This window comes from Amblyomma americanum, chromosome 3 (genome assembly GCF_052857255.1).
Source record: "Amblyomma americanum isolate KBUSLIRL-KWMA chromosome 3, ASM5285725v1, whole genome shotgun sequence".
Taxonomy (NCBI): Eukaryota; Metazoa; Arthropoda; class Arachnida; order Ixodida; family Ixodidae; genus Amblyomma; species Amblyomma americanum.
The window spans coordinates 42251847-42272767 of record NC_135499.1 but is presented as its reverse complement, the minus strand read 5'-3'; the positions used below and the strand labels follow the sequence as shown (position 1 = coordinate 42272767).

The 20921-nt window shown below is 47.2% G+C and overlaps 1 protein-coding gene across 6 annotated transcripts in view; it reads right to left on the bottom strand.

Annotated features, from left to right (window-relative positions):
• Positions 1 to 20921, bottom strand: part of faf (ubiquitin carboxyl-terminal hydrolase-like faf) — a 255988-nt gene that overhangs the window by 207769 nt on the left and 27298 nt on the right. For all 6 annotated transcript variants that reach the window (XM_077657297.1, XM_077657293.1, XM_077657296.1 and 3 more), the window contains 2 exons: positions 15505 to 15643; positions 9401 to 9463 (listed from right to left, as the gene is read on the bottom strand). In XM_077657297.1, the coding sequence (XP_077513423.1) occupies positions 9401 to 9463; positions 15505 to 15643 (202 nt within the window). The remainder of the gene's footprint in view (positions 1 to 9400; positions 9464 to 15504; positions 15644 to 20921) is intronic.

The following is a 20921-nucleotide window of genomic DNA, read 5'->3' as shown; positions in this document are numbered from 1 at the left end:
ATCAAACACTTTACTATTTGACCAAATACAGTATGTACTCGCATAATGCTCGCACCCCCCACATTGGCTATCAAAAATTGGAAAAAATTAATCCCCGCATAATCATCGCACGTCCAAAATTACTGCCGCGAATCGTCTGCTCGTTGTAGCGAGCGCCATCTATTCACCGCGGCCACAACAAATTGCATTGGTTGGGCGCGCACTACTAGGCAACAGTACTGTGCTATCATCCTGATACCGTGGAGAAGGAAAGTGACACCACCGCGCGCCACCGCTACGCCATTTTGCGAAGGTGTCTCTTAGGCCTCGTTGGCCTTGTTTGCATGTGGCACCGTGCTCTTTGTGCCGCTTCGCCATGGGGCGCTATGCAAGCCACACAGCTCCTTCTAAGCTAGAAGCTATTGAGTACGTTTTAGAACATGGCAATCACGTCGCCAGCAGACACTTCGGCGTCAACGAGTTTTGCGTCCGGTATTGGAGACGATGATGAGGATGAATTTTTATGGTGCAACGGCAACTTTGGCCAAAGAGCGCCATGGCACAAGGTAGCTTTCATTTCGCAAGGTGGGGTCAAAGACCCATTTCCCAAACATTTCACCTTAAGAAGCCGAGCACCAGGCAGGGGAGAGCTTCTACCCATTGTATCACCGGTGGGTACCCGGCGACACTGGGAATCGAACCCTGCACCTCCCGCATACGAGGCGGATGCTCAAACCACTAGGCCACCGCTGCGGTTGGTATTGGAGACGGCAGCACGAACAACTCAAAACGGCTTTTTCCTCGTTGGCGTTCCATAACCCTCCTCGCTGCGCCGCCCCTCCTCCTCCTCTAAGCCCACCCCTCCTCTTGTATTCGTCCTCCACTTACTGTGTCGTGTGACCCCGCCTCAAAAGGGAACCCTCCAACGAATGTAGAGAAGAAGGGTGAAAGAAAATAAGAAGAGTAAACAAGAACGGGCCACCAATTCGTGTGAAGACAATTGTGACGTGTCCTAGAAAGTACATAACAGTGTACAGTCGAACCTCGATATAACGAACCTCAATTTAACGAAACTCTCGAAATAGCGCACTTTTTATTTTTCCCAATCTCTGCCTCATTGAAAACCATGTATTTTTTTTCGCGATTTAACGAGGTCATTTTATACTGTACTTCCGATTTAACGAAGTCCTCGCGCATCGCACGCACGTACCAGGAGCCTCCTTGACAGGCAAACGAAAACTTTAGCTGGGCATACAGCGATTTGCATGCGCCCTTTAATGCTCAAATCTTCCTGGCGCGCTTCAATACATGCAGCAGAACGTGCCACTGTGCCATCTATCATGTACGTATGAAACCCACAGCGGACGCGCTCCTGTAGTGCTAGCCGAAGTGCTTCAGAAGTTCCAGAACGCGTCACAATATGACGTCACCGGCCTCTTGGAACGGGAAAGCGCAAACCGGAAGTAGGTTTACGAACAGCAGTGGGCACGTTTTCTCAGTTGGTTATTTGATCTCGTCGGGCCTAGGCCGTCGTCCTATTCACGATGAGTGGTGCACCTCACAAGAGAAAAGTTTTGAGCCTTGATGTGAAGGCCAAAATTATCACCGAAGTGATGAGCGGCGAAAAGAAGGCGGCTGTTGCTGAAAGGTATGAAATTTCATCGAGCTCGCTTTCAACAATTTTGAAACTGAAGGACAGTATCATGAGTGCCATCAGTGCTGGTGGTTCAGGCCAACAAAGAAAGAAGATAAAGGAAGCAGCTTACATCGACCTCGAAAAACCTCTTTTCTCATGGTTCCTCGATATGCGCGCAAAAAACATGCCGTTGAGCGGGGCCATTCTTCCACAAAAGGCCCTTAACTTTGCTTGTATCCTTGGGCACAACGACTTCAAAGCCAGCAGCGGGTGGCTGCAACGATTCAAGGAATGGCATAGTATTGTTGGGAAGGTGGCCAGCGGAGAATCAGCCGAGGCGAACTCAATTGGAGGAGCGGACTGGTTGCGTGATCGTGTTCCCGACATTCTATCACGTTACAACATCTCCGACATATATAATGCCAATGAGACCGCATTTTCCAACTGGCTATTGCCAAGGAAGACGTTGGCTTTGAGAAATGAAAAGTGCCATGGTGGAAAACATAGTAAACAGCGTCTCACTGTTCTGTTGTGCGTGAACATGGACGGCAGCGATAAGCGTGTGCCATTCGTAATTGGCACAAGCGAGAAGCCGCATTGCTTCAGAGGAAAAAGGAGCATGCCAGTCAAGTACGCCGCAAACACAAAGGCGTGGATAACAAGGGATTTGTTCAGCAACTGGCTGAAGGATCTGGATGCTGAAATGCACAAAAGGGGTCGAAACATTTGCCTCCTTCTGGACAATTGCTCAGCGCATCACGTTCAAGATTGCGCGCTTACCAACATTGAGCTTGAATATTTCCCTGCCAACTGCACCTCCCTGATACAACCACTCGACCAGGGAATAATAAACAGCGTCAAGTGTGCATACCGCAAGCGGGTCGTCGAAAGGCTTCTGCTGAACATCGAGCTCTGCAGAGACATGAAAATCGACGTGTTCATGGCCTTGGAGATGCCTTCGCGGTCGTGGGAGGCAACGAATAGGGAGATCGAAGCCAAGTGCTTCAGGAAGGCAGGATTGAACGAGAGCGTTTCTTTGAATGAAGAAGCGGTGTGCAGAGCAAATGACAGTGACGAAAGTATGGCGTACACAACAGATGTCGTTGACTCGTGGCAGCTGCTCTGCGACCAGGGAGGTGCTCCAAGCGACGTGACACTCGAGGACTTTGTCTTCAGCGATGTTTGCGCTGTGACAACTGAAGAGCTGGTCGATGACGCAATAATCCAGAGCGTCACAGATACAGAAATGCAGGACGACGACTCGGACGAAGAACTCCAGGTGGCAAGCAGCATAGCTGCACCGAAGCAAGTCATGGATGCGCTGGATCTCTTACGCACGTATGCGGACGCACACTCCCAAGAGCAAGCCTTAGCAGCCCTGTCAACCTACGAGAACCCCGACACTTATTAAAAAGCGGCAGACGAAGCTGACGGAGTTCTTTGCTTCCCCCCGAGTTGCATAGAATTGCTCTGCGGGAAGTTAAACAAATATTCCAGCGTTCATGAATCAACATCGTCATTTCTTTACTGAGCGCGGTATCATCCGATGGCTGCGAGCATTAAGCGCTCTAATGGTAAGTGGTGGCCTCATGGATCCACCAAGTTAATACTACTTCCAATTTTCTTCGAAACAATATTCATGTTAACAGCGCTGGTATGTGCATAATTTTTTTTTTCTTTGCGCCACGGGTTGCCAGGTCTTTGTGAAAGGAAATTTTATTTTTTTTAGTGATGACAAATCATGATGATGATGGTACTGATGGCCACATCTAGTGGCAGCTATGAGCACTAGGTGTGGCGCTTGCTGCAGACCTGCTCTTCACTGTACGCGTAATGGGGAAAAATGCGTTTGTACCCGCTGGCTATCGGGCATCACGCTCTTGGTTGTGTTATTAGTTCCGGGATTTATTGGTTATCTTTGTAATTTTGCTATCTACAAGGTGCCATACGCTAGGAGTGTTCCAAGAACCCGCATCTTTATTTAGACTGCTGAAACATGCGAACCCCGACTTAACTCGCGATTTAACGAAATTTTCGGCTGCAAATTGGACTTTGTTATATCGAGGTTCAACAACAACATTGGTGCAGTCGTTCGTATACTTGCTAGAGCTCTCAAACCACACGCTCTGTAGTGCATTTATGAAAATCGCTGCTGACCAGCAGGCCTGATTCAGCTTTTAAGGACATCAGGTGTTGAACATGACCCATGGGAATGCATATGCATGCATGAAATTTATATTGCAGGCAGTTGTTTTACACAAAGCAAAAAGAGCGGTGCATTATGTGATTCCACTGATGTAGCAGGGCCAAGTGGAGCAGAAAACAGCGAGCAGTGGATGTAGTTAGGCTGATGACCATGATTAAAACCTTAGGTGGAAGTCTTTTAAGGTACAATGTTTGGTTAGTTGGTGGGCTCTCATATCACGATATGACCGCAAACACACCCACATGAGGCATGTTGTTTTTATTTATATCTATTTTTAACTTTTATTTCATTTTCATTTTTCTTTTTGTTATTTCATTTCTATGTATTTTTTAAGTAAGCCTTCTCACACATTTACATTGCTTTTCATCGCATCAGTAATACAAACCCTGCTTCAAGCACGGCATTTATTTTCATTATTGCAACTAATTAACTGATCACAATTCATCAACGAAACTTTTCCGAGTTCAAGATCTACTCACGCACTATCAAAATTGTCTTTGCTCGAAAAAACCGTAATGCGCGTGCTCCATGGCCAGAAATACACGCACAATCGCGTCTTTGCTTGAAAAACCCGCAATGTATGTGTATAATACAGCACAGGACGCGAAGGACCACAATTAGAACGTGTTTCACTAGCATAAATACGTGCACAATTGCTTTCTTTGCACGACGCAACAGCGAGGCACGAAAGAACAGCAATTCACATGCATAATTGAGCACAGGACACGAGGGACCACAATTAGTTCGTGGTTTCTTGCGTTGCTGCGCACGGAAATACGTGCGCAATCACTTTCTTTGCACGACGCAGCAGCGAGGCCGAAATGGCACCGTGGCGACGCGCGTGCACGTGGAAGCTGGCGAAGGGGCGAACAATAAGGCAGTAACGTGCGCAGAAGCTGGCGAAGGGGGAACAAAATGGCAGGAAAGCTGCATTGCTCAGAGGAATGGAGCGAAGAGTTGTGAAAGAAAATAAGAGAAGGAGGGAGAATAGATGAGGAGGTGGAGGAGCAGAGGAGGAGGAGGGATAATAAAAGAGGGGGAGGGGTGTGTCAATAGAACTGATACGGAACCAGGCGCACGTGATCACAAGAAAGGAGGGCATCCCGGTGCAAGTCTTCCGCACTAGTAACCGCACTAGTAACGGGTGGGCCACACGATATATGCGGTGCAATGGACCCTCGCTAAGGAGGCAAACGACGCTTTGCCAGCACTTGCCCGCAGCCTATGAAGAAAAAATCGTCGACTTCCATCAAATCATCATCAGGATCCGGCATGACAAAAACTTCTTGCTCTCCCAGATAGAGAATGCGGACCAAACTCGGCTGAATTTTGACATGCCCAGCAGCAGGACAGTAGAACAGACATGTAAGCAGACTGTACATATCAGGAATACAGGTGTCGAAAAACAGAGGTGCACGGTCATGCTAGGTGTGACAGCGGACGGATGGAAGCTCCCACCGTACACCATTTTCAAGCGGAAGACCCTCCCGAAAGGAAAGCTCCCCCCTGGTGTACACGTGCGCATCCAAGAAAAGGGGTGAATGACCACGGACCTTAGGATAGACTGGATTAAGACTGTGTGGGGGCGGCGACCGGGAGCGCTTCTTTTTCCATCGCTCCTCGTGGTTGTCACGTTCGAGCGAAGTTGAGAGAACTGCGCAAGAACCTGGCTGTTATACCCAGCGGATTCACATCAATGCTACAGCCTCTTGATGTATCTTTGAACAAGCTATTTAAGGATAACGTCCGGAGGCTGCATGCAGAATGGATGGCCAAAGGTCAACATGCTCTGACGCCGGGTGGCAAGATCAGAAGACCGTCCGTGGAGATGCTGTGCAGCTGGGTATCGGAGGCATGGAGCATGATTGCCGCAGACATGGTGGTGAGAAGCTGCAAAAAAATGGGAATTTCGAACGCCCTGGACATGACCGAAGACCACCTGGTGTGGGACGACGACTAAGCATCAAAAGCTGAATAAACCGATGCCGCAGCGGCCACCGATTCCAGTGTCAACATGGACTCTGATCACGACTCTGATCAAGAGTAGAATTGCCTGCAGGACGTTATACGACGCAACGCGAGTAGTGACGGTGAGGTTGCGTGCGGCAAATGATGTGCTTTAGCAGCTTGAGCTTACCCTTGTCAGTTACATTAACTGGCGGGGGAGGGCACCAGCGTCGCTGCACGTGAGACTGCTGAAGCCCGCGCGCGGGAGAGGGGGTATGGGGCTCTTCAGCGAAGAGCGGAGCCGCAAGCGACACGTCCGCTCGCGGCTCCACTCTTCGCCGGCGGGGCAAGGAAGTGACGGGGAGACCCGCTCTCGTACTCGTCCCGTCCGGCCTTCGGAATATCTCTTGCCCTAGCGTGGGCGAACATTTGCTCAGAACCTTGCTTGTGAGTCGGACGACTTCAATTCATTAGCGTACGTTGTTGCTAGCTGGCGTTATTGTTGCTGCTAGCAATAAATGCCTGTTTGTGTCAGCCAATGTGTCGTTCCTTTGTTCCCTCAGAGCAATGCCCGCTGTGGTCGGTGAGCGCTCGGTAGCGTACGCAATCACGGGGTGGGGTCCGGGCAGCTTTGAACCGTGTCAGCCGCGATTGAGTGGGGAGAACGCATTACTTATCTCTCCCCAGTAAGCCCAACAATTAACAATAGGTGACCTGACAATCCCGATCTCACACCCATTCAACTTTGCATTTAGCACTCCGAAACATTTGCTTGAAAATTTTCCCCGCATAATTACCGCACCCCCAAACTTTGCATTCATTTTCAGGGAAAAAAAGTTCGAGGATTACTCGAGTAAACACGGTAGTCGAAATAATCGAATATCCGCACACCGCTATCGTTTATTGTAACCCTAAGGCAGGTGTGTTGAACATGCAGCTGCATGCGACCTGTGATGCCTTGTCGTTGCGTTCTGTTGGTTCTAAAGATTTCTGCCTCTGTTCCGGAAGAACCTCATTCATTCCCCAACATCCAGCCACCCTTACCTTTTTAATTAGGTAACTTTTCATGGAGGGTATAAAATTTTCAACGTGACAAAAAAAAATTGCAGACACATATGCAAAATGCTTGGTGTAACTGCGGCAGAAGAGCATTCCTAATTGCCCACAGAAGCACCTGGATTCTATAACACTATCTTCTTCTTCGGCTTCTGCCTCTGCCTCACCTCCAGCTTCTTCCAAGCTCGCCTGGGTAATCTGGACACCCCATTGTCCTGCCCATGCTTATTTAGCCACGTACGCAGCATGTAGCATGGACCTTTAAAGATGTGGGGGGTCTCCACTGTTATCCAGGTGACGTTGGGCCTGGGTTGTTACCCAGGTTAGCTGTGCAGTGCATGCACAGAAGTTTCGCGGCCAAGCGCAGATGCACAAGTGATGCTGCGAAATGTGGACACAAACTTGGGAAATGCGACACCAAAACTTGGTGGTTAATCATATGCTCAACAGAAGGCCACACTACTCATTTGATGAGCGACTAGACACAGTATGTGGCAAATTCCAGTGCCATTTCTCCTGAAACACTTCCCAAAACGAGTGAACTCTTTTCAAAATGCAATAAATAAGGCTACTTCCCTTTACGGACCTCACTGAGTGCCTGTTATGTTCCTTACGCTACCAACCCGAGCCAGAGCTACCACCTTAAGCCCCACATTTATAGTGTGGTTGGTGTGCACCCAGCAGCACGTAAATTAATGAGACAACCGACGGCCCTTAAAGGTAACAGACTGAATCATGAGGGAAGGGAAGCGTACCTGGGGGCGGCAGAAATTAGATGGGCGGGTGAGGTTAGGAAGCTTGCGGGAATAGGGTGGCCACAGCTGGCACAGGTTGGGGTTAATTGGACAGATATGGGAGAGGCCTCTGTCCTGCAGTGGACATAGTCAGACTGTTGCTGCTGCTGATGATGATGATGATGATGTATATATTTACATGGGCACTGGCTGGGACAATAACAACAATTACTGTAACTGCTGATTAGCATCCACCCAACCACGGCCATAGGGCTGTGCACAGACACACTTCCTCAAATACAGTGAACAAAAATAAAACTACTACAGTAAAACCTCGTTAATTCGAAATCGCTTAATTCGAACTGCCGGTTAAATCGAACTGACTGCCGGGTCCCGGCAAAGCCCTGTGTATTTCAATGGGTCAAAACTCCCGATAATTCGAATATGCCGGTATCCACGTCGGTTAATTCGAACTAGGCGCCGATGGCTGGCATTGCTCCTCGCATATAGAAGTCACCTCGTAGCAAATACAATGCGCTGAAAATTGAAAAAAAATGCAGAATGATGAGAAAAAAAATAAGCCAGCACGCATGTCAGCACGCACGAGGTGAGACGTGAATTTCGTTGCCCGAACCAACCCTCCGGTGCATGCCGTAGCAGGTTTTCGCTGCCGGAGCGTCGAAGCATTGGCTTGTCTATTTTTGGCTGACGCGCGGTCACGCGGGTAGCCACCCTACCGCGGGCGCCGCCTATGCTCCGGCCACGGTGGCTCCGGCGCAAGCCGTTGCAGCAGGTCAACTATAGGACTACCTTGCCGATTACTCGCTCAGCGATATGTTCAATGCAGATGAAACCGCGCTTTATTTTAAGTTGCTGCCGAACAAGACTGTCAGTTACAAAGACGACAAGTGTTCAGGCGGGAAGAGAAGCAAGGAAAGAGTGACGGTGTTGGTGTGCGCAAACGCGACTGGCACGGAACGGTGCCGCTTGCTTTTGGCAAAGCAGCGAAGTTAAGCGATGCCGAGATTATTGAAGCGGCCTGCGGTGACCAGATGCCGCACAACTCGGGCGCGGCGAGCACAGCTGACAGCGACGACGAGTCCGACGGAGGCGACGATCCATTGCCACCCCCGAGTGCATGTGAAACAGCGTCAGCACTCGATCTGGCTGCGCGCTACTTCTCCGCCGATGATAATTCGGACGCTGCGTTGGAGCTGTTGGGCAAGTTGCAGACGATGCTTGTCGAGTCACGGCAAAGGAAACGAAAACAAATGCGCATCACCGATTATTTTTCTCTTTGATATGCTTTGCCAATCTGCTGTTAATAAACATGTTTTTGAAGCATAGTGTCATATTTAATCATTAAGCTTGCTGCTTACGCGAATGCATTTTGATGTTAGCTCCAACCGCATAAACAAATTAACTTTATTTCCTTCGACATTCGGGCTCTATGATTTTAATTCGCGCAATCGCCCGCCGCAAATGTGTAGTAGCGCGTAGTAAGAGATAACGATCTCAGATATGCCTGTTTTAGCTTCGGCCCGTGCTGCCGGGCGTGATGGCCGCTTTTTTTAGCGCCCGCTCGTTAATTCAAACTCCGCTTAATTCGAACAATTTTCCGGTCCCCCTCGAGTTCGAATTAACAAGGTTTTACTGTATGTGCCGAAACTACTACGTTCAAAAAATAAGTGCCAAATTTGAGCTTACAAAGTAACTTTGTGCTGAATACCAGTTAAGTGTTCATCTTACAATTCAATCAAATGCTGCACAAGTACGGCCCTGCTTTTCAGTATCAATTATAAAAGAACACCACTGCACTAAACATAACAATGAAAAGCCCACCTGCGGTTGATGTAGGCTGTCACGCAGAACAATCTGCAGCACACGATTCTCCTTGATCCACTCCTGCAAGAAGACAAACAATCAGGAGCTTAACAACAAGAACAAGAAAGCCATCACCATTCAGACAGACTAATGAAGTGCCCCTATGAGTATCCTGAAGAAATGGGACCAGCAGGTATCGGAAGGTAGCACAAATGTCTTGGCCAAGCACTGGCATTATGGTTAAGGACCCTAGTCTCCCGTGATTCTGTGGCATCTGAGCAAGAGGCGATGAGAAGCAAGGTGCATGCCAGGTGAGCATCCTTTTGCCCTTGCTTGGCTAAAACCAAGCTTAGCAGCAAGTCATTGTTGTCAACTGCGTGCCAGCCTTACTGCTACAGCAGGCGTTAGTGAAGGAGTTCGGTGAAGCTGAGTGAGGTGCCAATGAGTAATTACTTTCTCATTACACATTTACTCCACCTTGGGGATTCCCTTAAAGATTTGACAAACACTGTTCCCACTTCCGAGTTATTGATCAATTCACTCTTGCACTACCATAAGCTTGCCGTCCCCGTTAGCTCAGTTGGTAGAGCGACTGCTCCGGTGAAGCGGAGGTCCCGGGTCGAACCCCGGACCAGGACGAATTTTTATTTAACTGCGAAGTTTCTGAGAAAGCTGTATAGCTTTCCTTTGCAGCCGTTTGGCTGCGCTCGGGTGGATGGCAATGAGAAATTACTTCCTTATTACAAATTTACTCCACCTTGAGGGCTTTCCCTAGCAAGTTAAAACGTGGGGCTGCAGATATGTCACATTATTTAAGAAGTGCTTGTGACTGATCTAGTTGGAACTTCATTTTACCAAGAGGTGTGCTGCTTATATTAACACGAACAGGGTTAAACGAAGCCATACACTTTGTTAATTCTGTCGATATACAGCTAAACCTGGAGGCAAAGAACTTCCATATAACAAATTCCTCGATATTAAGAAGCGTCTCAATTCCCCAAAGCCGCCCCCATTGAAGCGCATGTATTTGAGACCTCCATGTATCAAAGGTGTTGTGGCAATTGACCTTGGTTAACAAACTCGCTACGCCGACTATCTGTTAGCTTGTGCTGGGTTAAGAAATTTGGTGGAGAAATTTCATGGTGTTAAAGCATAAACTGACATGAGAGGAACGCCTATGCTCGCAATGAGCAGCCGCAGTTGACACAATGCACCATGCTGCAGTGCCATTGGCGTATTTCAGCTGTTTTCTCCTTTGGAATGTTATGCCACATGGCACTGCAACAGTTCACGCTCAAAAGCAGTGATTAAACTGGCAGTGACTTAGCTCGGCTATACCAGGTTATACGTAGAGAGAAATTGATCTTTTGTCGATACTGCCGCTGAACAGCGGCCGCACTCTCCTCGCCACCCATGCAAAACGACTGTGATATGGCCACCGTGTCACCTCCGCATTTTATACATGCAGCTGTGCATGCGCAGTAATGTGCATAGCTAGCACGTGGCATCCACTCTCCCCGAGTACGAGTAGTAAGGTACAGCAATCGTCACTTGTGTTTCCAGCTGATGGCGAAAAACGTGGCAGCTTGTTTCGTGTGTATGTCGAAAGCATTCCAGCGGAAGATGAGAAAAACCAATAAAGCCCCCCCCAAAAAAATTGGCAGTGGCTTAGCTCGGCTATGCCAGGATATACTGCCAGGATATACTGCCAGGATATATGCCAGGATATGCCAGGATATGCCAGGACGCACTAATCGAACATTACATCAAATGAAAAAAACAACCTCATGCTTTGATTTTTACCATTTATTTTTTCTTGTTACTATTCCCTATTTAGCCTATCCGCCACCATGTATTGATTAGAACTGCATTTTAACATTTCACAGTGTATTCCAGATCCTTTTTGCATTGTGTTGTATTTTACTGTATTAACATTGTTATTCTCTTTACTTTGTATTTCAACTGTTCCCCCCCCCCTATGTAATGCCCGAAAAGGGCCTTTAAGGGTACAATAAATGAATGAATGAATGAATGAATGAATACGTAGCGAAAGCTAAGGCATAGCTTGGTTAGCCTTGGTTAATCTTGACTGCAAGTCCAGGTTAGTCTGGTTGTTTGGCTAGTTGTCACGTGGTTCATCACACGGTTGGTCACGTGACCTGTCATGTGGTTGGTCACATGGTGCGGTGCGACCACGGTGGGAATGCGAGCACCGCAAAACTGCAAGTTCGTGGCCAATGTAGCTTTTGCTACAAAAGCTAGCGTCACCTAGCAGCTCTCAAGACTGGTGTTGCAGGTGGCTTTAGATAATTTTCACAATATACTCGTACTTTGGCTCAAAATATGTAACGCGAAGTTGCATTCAAAAGCATTGCTCGATCTCTCCAGCAGAAGCTTGTAGACCCTTCGTTCTGTTCAGTTCGCAGAATGAAAAATTTTCCACCACAGAAAGTTAGGGGCCTTAATTATAACATGAGCTTGGTTTCAATTGAGCAAAGCTAGTGACGATTAACCTCGGGTAACCGATTATAGCAGGATCCCTTTCTGATAAAGTTGCTCGGACAAGCAAAACTCTTTACTCCTTTTACTCCTCTCCAATAACCAACTTATTTCACTAATGATTTATTTTAAACTATATCCCATTTCTAACCACTTTTTCAATCTCATCGCCATCTTGTGGAAGTACTGCAGTATGGCTTAATACACCGCCCTCTGCTAGCATGCTACCATTAAAACATTCAGAGGGCCACTTTGTTGACCTAAAGTGCGGTGAGGCGAAAGCCTTTAGCGCAGTGTTGCTGCTTGTGTCATTGGTGTGTGGTTAAAGATGTTAAGTACATCATTGTTTGTGAATCTTAAATGCTGGAGACACTGCAGGGCGTTTGGGAGGCGTCCGTCTGATTCGACGCCTTTCTGTAAACACTCTCCAACGTCCTAGACAAGGAGAACTACAGTGGACGCCCAATAAACGAAACTCGGTTAAATGAAACTTACGGACAAACAAAATTAAGCAGGATTACTTGTTTGGTTTCGTATATCTGCCGCAGTAAAATTCTTCGGTTAATTGGAACACCACTAACGTGTTACCCTCGGCTAAATGGCACAAAAGGTAAAAATTTGGAATCCTCCCGAGCGTATTTGTGCTCGCATATGTCAGCGGCAGTCTCGCAACCATGATCAAATTCTTCGCAGCCAACGCTATAGCCGGGACAAGCAAATCCAGTAAGTCGCTTGATCAATTTTGTTTTTGTTGTCGTTCTGCGTTAGGCCTACGTGCGATCGGTGTTGTCGGTGTGTCGACGTGATGGAGAGCGTTAAGAAATGGCCGCACAAAGCGCTCTCGCTTGAAAAGAAGTTACAAATTCTGCAGGAGCTTGAGCGAAGTTCCCTTTCAAAAACAGAAGTCGCGAAGAAGTTCGACATCCCGAAGTCAACGCTTTGGCGGATCATGAAAAACAAAGACGCCATTCAAGGAGCTGTCGAAGTCTGGGACCTTCGCTTCCAACCGGATGCGTATGAGGACGATGCCATATGAAGAACTTGAAAAGGTTCTTTTTCTGTGGTTTAAGCATGCGCGGAGTGCCAGTTTTCCCATAAGTGGACCCATTTTGGAGCAGAAGGCGCGGGAGATAGCCCTGCAAATGGGGGTTGAGAATTTCTGCGTCAGTGAGCAGATTTAAAAAGCGCCATGGCCGAGTCTTCAAAACCATCTCGGGTGAAAGTGCTGCAGTGAATAGAGAAGTCTGCGCTGACTGGCAACGCGGACGGCTGCAGGAGATTGTAAACAGCTATGAGCCACGATGGGCCTCTTCTACAAGGAGCTTCCATCGAAGACTCTCGCCTACAGAGGCGAAGCCTGTACAGGTGGGAAGCGCAGCAAGGAGCGCATTACCACGCTGGTGGGCGCTAACCTGGCAGGCGATGAAAAGTTAAAGCTGCGGGTGGTAGGAAAATCGAGACACCCATGTTGCTTCAGGGGCATTCGAAATCCACCTGTGGTGTAGACTGTGAATGGGAGAGCGTGGATGACAACAGCAATTTTCGAAAATTGGCTGCGGGAGGAGGACGCAAGGTTTACGAGGCAGGGCAGGAAAGTTGTCTTCATTGTAGATAATTTCCCTGCCCAAGGCCAGGTGGAAGGGCTGAAGGCCTTGAATTCCTCCCTGCCAATGCAACTGCTGTCATCCAACCAATGGACCAAGGAGTCCCCCAGAATGTCAAGGTCCACTACCGCCGCCAACTGCTTCACCGCATGCTGCTTTGTGCTGACAGTGGAAAGGATTATGTCATTGACTTGCTGTCTGCTATCCACATATTGGCCTGTGCCTGGGAACAAGTTCAGGCAACAACAGTGCAGAGGTGCTTCCACCATGCAGGCTGCGAAGCACACGATCTAATACCCCATGAAGAGGCAGGTAGTGCTGATGAAGAAGCAGACACTATATTTAATCAAATAGTGCCCTCTGCCCCTTTCTCACGACAGGACTATGAGGACATGGATGCGAGGAAAGCCTCAAAGAAATTATTGCAGAAGTGCAAGCCGAGGACCACGCTTCCTCCAGTGATGAGTGCGAGGACCCAGTGCGGTGCCAGACAGTGCAGCTAGGGATGCAGTTGCACTTTTGCAACAGTACTTTGAACGTGAAGGGAGCACAAAAGTTTTGCAAAGCCTTTCAAATATGCATGGTTACTTTGTTAAAAAGCACGCCCACATCTGTAAGGGCTGGTGCAATGTAAGTAAATATTTCTTTATGAAATATGTGTGCTTTGCTTAAATGAAACTTCTGATAAATGGAACACTTCTTGAATCCCCTTCAATTTCCATTGAAGAGGAGTCCACTGTACATATGCATTGGCAGGAAGAAGCGCCGTCGTTAGCACGCTCGGCTGCGCAACAGAAGGATGGCAGTTCGAATCCAATTGTGCACAAATATTTTTTTTCTTATCAAGTTGCTGGACGTAATGGATGCTGGACGGATGGGAAAATGAGCAATTAAAGGCTTTTGCCTTAAAAAAAGTCTGCAGTACCTAATTCGCTTGAGGTGCTCTTCCTGAGTACAACTTACACCGAGAGCTGCTCTGTGAGTGTACTGAACAGTAACAACTTGAGGCTTGCTTGTTGGCTCAAATGGAAAGCGGCTGCTGCTTTTCAAGCAGTGTCAACACTGTGCTTTGGCATCTCATGGACGCAAAATGGAACCCGCTTAAAACTCCAATCGTGTGAACAGGGTGGCAACATGACAATGATTTCCTGCGATATGCTGCTAATAAAGAACTGCTAAGGTGGTTTCATTTTCAATAACTGTTTGCGAAAACGCACCATAAAAAGAGTGAAAACTCGTTAATTCGAACTTTACTGATTTGAAGCTCTGGACTATTCAAAATATGCACCACAGTGGCACCAGAATGAGGCTCCTTGCATAAAACAAAAGTTGAACTGCTCGCAAGTAAGGCACAAATGACTCAAATTGTACACACTAAAGTCACTTTCCAGTCCAAGTGTAAGATGTGCCAAACGCACATTGAATACCATCATCACCCGATTCTGACCTGCCCCTGATTCTAACATGCACCCATTCGTTTTTATGTTCACGAAAACGGAAAAGCATCATATGTGCAAAAGGTTGAAGCAACGTTAACATCTTCCACGTTACTCCTCATTGCTCTCTTGACGGCTCTTAGTCATGGTGAGCGCACTTCAAAGCAACAGATATGTAACAACGCAATTGCAAGGCTAGCAGCTGAAGACAAACAGACAGTAATAACACAGCACACCTTAACAAAGAGCTTCCCATCTTTCTGCACGCGCATGTGGTCCGGCTGACAAGCCTGGCAGGCAGTAAACCGGACAGCCAACAGTCCTGCATACTGTGATGGCAATGACGCTGGGGCTGTTCGTAGCTTGGCTTTAGTTTTTCACCTAACACTCATGCCATTTCTAGGATCAATTATCGTCAAAAAAAGTGCGCGTTAGAATTGGATAAACATGGCACTTTGGATTCGTGTGGCTCCAAGCCAGTTATGAAACCACTGAGCCAACAGTAACGAAGATTAAAACAATCTTCTTGCCCCATGCAAGACATCCAGAAGTGGGGAGGTGGGTGTCAGAAAGGAGCACTGACCGCCATGCGCTCAGCTGTTAGCCACTCTTCTTCATCTGTGCCCGTGTGCCGGTGGGCATAGTAGGACACGTTGGCTATCACCTTGTTCACCTCGTTGAGCGCGTTCATCTTGCCATTGAATGACGAGATTTGTAGCAACCTGCAAAGGAACATGCACACACACACACATGTATGCACAGTCAAAACATGCCGATTTCACAGCAGCAAATATGTGTTTTGTTGTGGAATTCAAACACATGTCCAGTCATTCCTGACATGTGTTAGAATCCATGTCAACAAAAGCAAGTGTCATCATTAACCAAGCAATTGTATTGGCAAAGGTCAAGGCTGTTGACCTCCCTGCTTATGCAAGCAACTACAGCAAATAAAAATCACATACTAGCAATAGAGAAACAACAAACTGCAAAAAAAAAGCACAAAAACACCAACTGCACTGCCTACTAATGGGGACATGGTGTTTAGGAACTCCCTGCTGAGCTTTAAATGAACACACACTTTTACAGTAGAATGACAACGATACAAATCTCAAGGGGTTACGTCAAATATTCGTACCATCCAAAATTCATACCATCCATGTGTCTGGATCTGTTTACGGCTGACTCCATTTACTTACTGCCATGTGCCATTGCTCACTACTCGTGGTGCATACCATGCAGCTTGTCATCACGATGTCGGCAATGTGCGGGTCCTGGATACTGTGCGACTAATTTCAGCCCATTATTTTTGACACCAGATTCCTACGAAAGCAGACAAACCATAAGAAATCAACCAAAACCAGTCGGGTGACATCTGCACCTCACAGATGTGAATGTACCCTTGAGAGTGTTCAGAACATCCATGATTACCGTATTTACTAGCGTAATTTGCCCCCGCGCATAATTTTCGCAACCCCAAACTTTTACCCCGATTTTTTAAAAGAACTTTTACTCGCATATTTTGCACTCCCTGCTGCGGAAGCACACCAGCATGCATGTGCACACGGCAAGTTTCGGAAGATCAGCGCAGCCGTGTCGCTGCGTGCAGCTGTGAAAGGTGAGTAATTCGTTTGTAAATTGCTTCTCGTAAGAAAAGTCAATTGCGCACCATTTGTACAGCTCGCTCACACCAGCGGTCACTTTCCTGTAGGAGCAAGTACGAGAGCAAACTTCTCGTGACCTCTGAACTACGCGTCGCACCAGAATTTGAAACTACCAAACCATTGGCTATTGTGCATGCCGCTACTCAGCCAGGCCACATACGAGGGCATGGTTTTATCACCTTGTATCTCCATTTGCCTCTGGCTGCTGGCTTCGCAATTGCATCGTTGCATGTTTATTGCTCTGCACTGCGCAAGTGCCATCAGGCCGTCACGCGAGGAACCACATAACATGGGGCCGGGAAGGTGGCGGGCACGAGGCGGTGGGGGAGAGGGGGGGTGCGGGCATCTGTCGGCTCATATTTGGAGCCAACTTTTTTTTGGCCAACGAGGGGGCGAGAGTTGCGCAGTCAACTTGCATGCGGCAATATACCGTATACATTCCGCATTAGACTTTTCTAGAGTTTTTTAAGACGTGTTCATGAAATCTCCGCGTCATTTGCACACCCCCTACTTGAATCCTTAATTTTACGAAAAAAGCGCACAAATTATGCGAGTACATATGGTATTCACATTGTACACTATGCACTGTAGCCATGAAATTTTATAAATTCGTATCAACCGTGATCATACCATTGAGATTCTACTGTATTTATACCACACTTTTTTACCTCTCCTCTGGGACTAAGTGGCAGCTAAAGAGGTCATGCTGATCATCTTGAAACAAGTGTAGCCTAGGGCTCCTGCTAAACGTAAACCTTATGTAGCGACAGAACAGAAGATTCTTGAACCAGGGCAGCAACAGCTGAAATAACATTTGGAGCAATTTTTGGAACAGAAAAATCTTAGTTTTGGAGCAGGTTATGGGGGGAAAAACTCCATTTTTGAAACACCAAATTTCAAATTTGGAGCAGTTTAATGGGGAAGGAAGCTTCTTTTGGAACCAAAAACAAAAAGATGTGAATTATTAGAGCAGCTGTTTAGAATTAACATAAAAACCGGAATATAGGTTTAATTTTTTTTTCAAAATAAACCATGGCGAAAACTCGACCCTCATCTTACATACCTGTCATTGGCAGAAAAACTACGGAAGTCTTGCAACAATGGGTGGCTGAAGTCAACAGCCTCCATCACCATCGCCATCAGCAGCAGCGCGGCGTGGTGACCAACGTTTTTAGATACGGGCAGTTGGAAAACTTTCCTATAACTTTCCCCTGGAAATCAGCCCCACTTCCGTTGCTGCTTTAATCTCAAAGAGACGCGAGAGCCATCTCTAGGGTTTTGACAGTGCCACGTTAGTTTTGTTTGTTTTATCCAACGCTATCTAAAAACATTGCTCAACGTTTTTAGATAAGGGCAGCCGGGCCCAGAGCGGACCCAAAATGGGTGCCGCCTAGGCGGTGGCGCTGCAGTCACTTTGTGATGGGTGCATCGTCTGCTAATTCCAGCTTCAGAAATGTCAGCAGACGATGACTCACGTGCATATGGAAACGTATTTATAATGAATACAAACATAAGTTTCGCCTTCATCTTTTTTGTAGTAATGGAACAAGACAGCTTAGTAGCATTTGTAACCATAACCATAGCCTGGCGCGTTGAAGACACGTCGGCAAACAGCTTATTACATGCGTATTAGATATGCATTCAAGAAGTAAAGCTACCGTGCTCCCAGTATCGATCACTTTACTTATTGAAAATGCCTCTACCACCTTATAGTTTCACCTCGAGGCATTAAAACAAAGGAAGTGGCTGAAGAAAAAATGAAAAGTGCGTATACCGTAAGAAAAAAGGAAAAGCATTTTGTGTCTTTATAAGGTTTTTCCAGGTTTTATTTACAGACACTCAACTTTCAGTGACGTAATAAATAAAGGAAAGTTTACAGCTTTTCACATTAGTTTTGCATTTTTTCTGGTAGATGCAACCCCTTCAGAAACGCTGAGCTTCTTGCAAGCATCTTTAGTAGCAAAGTGCATGCGTAGTAGTATGTAAGAATGCAGAAGCTCTGCAGTTGTAATATCCTTGTGTGTGCGGCAGCCAACGCTTGTCTACAGCCAAAAACTCAACCTCGAGCACCCTGGCCTTTCGTACCGCAGGCGTAGCGCACAAGCGAACTTTCAAATACGTAGACGAGCGTGGCTTGAAGGAGCCGTGCCCGGTGGAGACGATACGAGGCGTGAGCCAGCGTAGACCGGTTATGCTGCAAACTGTGCACACGACTAAGCGCAGCCAATGGGCGTAGCGGTGGCAAAGAGAAAAACCAAGAAAACTAGCGCGCTACTGTCAAAACACTAGAGATAGCGCTCGCGTCTGAGATTAAAGCGGCAACGGAAGTGGGGCAGATTCCCGGGAGCAAGTTTTCCAACTGTCCTTATCTAAAAATGTTGGTGGCAACATTGTCACACCGCCATTTTGCGTTTTTCTGTCGTTGCAAAGCTATTTTGTTAAAAGGCTACTTTTTCACATTTTGTTTCAAAATGAGTGGAAGCCGACGGCCATTCACCATCGCCTTCAAGAAAAACGCGACCGAGTACGCGGGAGCTCACAGCAACCTAGCGGCAAGGTGCAAATTTGGAGTATCCGAAAAGAGCATTCAGTACTGGCGGAGGCAGAAGCTGCATATTACAACTTGCAGCAACCAGAAGAAAACATCAATTCGTGGGCGGACCGCAGCGTACCCAGAATTCGAAGGAAAGGTTGCGCTGCGTGCAAGATCGCTGCCTGTGACTGCTGAATGCATCCACATGAATGCGGTAGAGATCGCGCGTGCCTCTAGACTCACGAGGGCGCAATTCAAGGGCTCGCCGTCCTGGGTGTGGCGATTCATGAAGAGGATGGGCTTTGCTCTACGGCACCGTACTTCTGTGTGCCAGAAACAAATACGCGGGTCGATGGGGCGCACGATACTGCTAAAAAATTGGCCGGGTGTACATACGAGCAGCATTTAAATGAAAATAAATACTGTCACCGTTGCGCAACCTGTCGAGTCGCATTTGTTTCTAGGTAAGGGTGTCTTTCGGTACTTTTTCTATTGAAAAATATTTTTTTTTTCATTTTTAGAATTGGTTACACCCGTGTCACACGGGCATTTCGAAGGCCCTCGAACCGATAGCCTATCAACTCAAAGGCGATCGAGCGCTGCTACACGGGCAGTTTCAATGGCCATCGAGTCAATAGTCTATCGAGTCAAAGGAGCAGCGCGGAACTCCATCAAGATTTCGAGGGCCTTCGAGCGCTGCCCAAGGTTGCTAGCGTTTCTTCTAGCGGCGCCAAGCGCACTTTCATACTCGACACATTCACGGTACAAAAGCATGAACAAACATTATTCGCCTAAGATTTAATGCAAGCAGTCTGTACAATAATTTTAAAATTGTATAAGACTGGATTTAAACGCATTAAGCGCACTAATTTTGTGTTGCAATCTTTGCGTTGCTTGCGTACTTAGCGTTGACAACATGGCGGCCCCTTGCCCACCCGCTTCACAGCGATAACAGCTTCGCCGCTAATCCCTCAAAACAATATCGTGTTCTAAGCTGTTGTATTCGCCTTCGATTTGCCCATTCTTACCCTTGCATAAAGTTTAAAGAGACAAATAGCTCTTGCTTTTCAGATATCAAGGCGAATTCCCACGTCTTAAGCCTGGCGAAGCAGCGCTCCGACGCAGTTGGACTGGCTTGGTTTTGGCTTGTCTTGTATTAGAGTGGCTACAGGAGTGTCTGCATCTGTCCGTCGCGTACGTGCAATTAAAAGGGTTTTAAACGACATGCGTGTATGCGTGTATTTCAGCACTTAGTATACATTTATCAAATATTTTTGTTATTTTTGCAAAATCCAAAGTAGCGATTGTGGCGCCACACAAGCTTGGTGTAAGACACGAGAACCATTTCAATGGCCATTGAGGTTTACCGTGTAGCAGCGACACAACTCCTTCGAGTTCGATGGCGACTGAGAATTTCGAAGACTCGCCGTGTGACAGGGGTATTAGTTAGGGGGTCGACCTATATTCCAGTCCAACCTATAGTCCGGTTTTTACGGTAGCTGGAGTAATGTAACAGAACTACAATTCGTAAAACTAGCTTCAGTGCAATCATGCTTTAGCATCAGAGGGCAAGGTTCTGCAAACCAATGACGAGTGAAATCTGCTGCAACCCGCAAGACAGAAGAAAATTTATACCACGCCATGCATGCCCATGCACAGTACTGTAGCAACCGGCAGCAAAAAGCAACTTCAGACAAAATAAAAGTCCGACCAAAACAAGCGTCTCTGTGCGTCCAACACCAAGCACACCTGAGCTACCTGTGCCTTTCCGTTGTTGCATTTCCGGCAAAGAATTGGTTTGGCAAC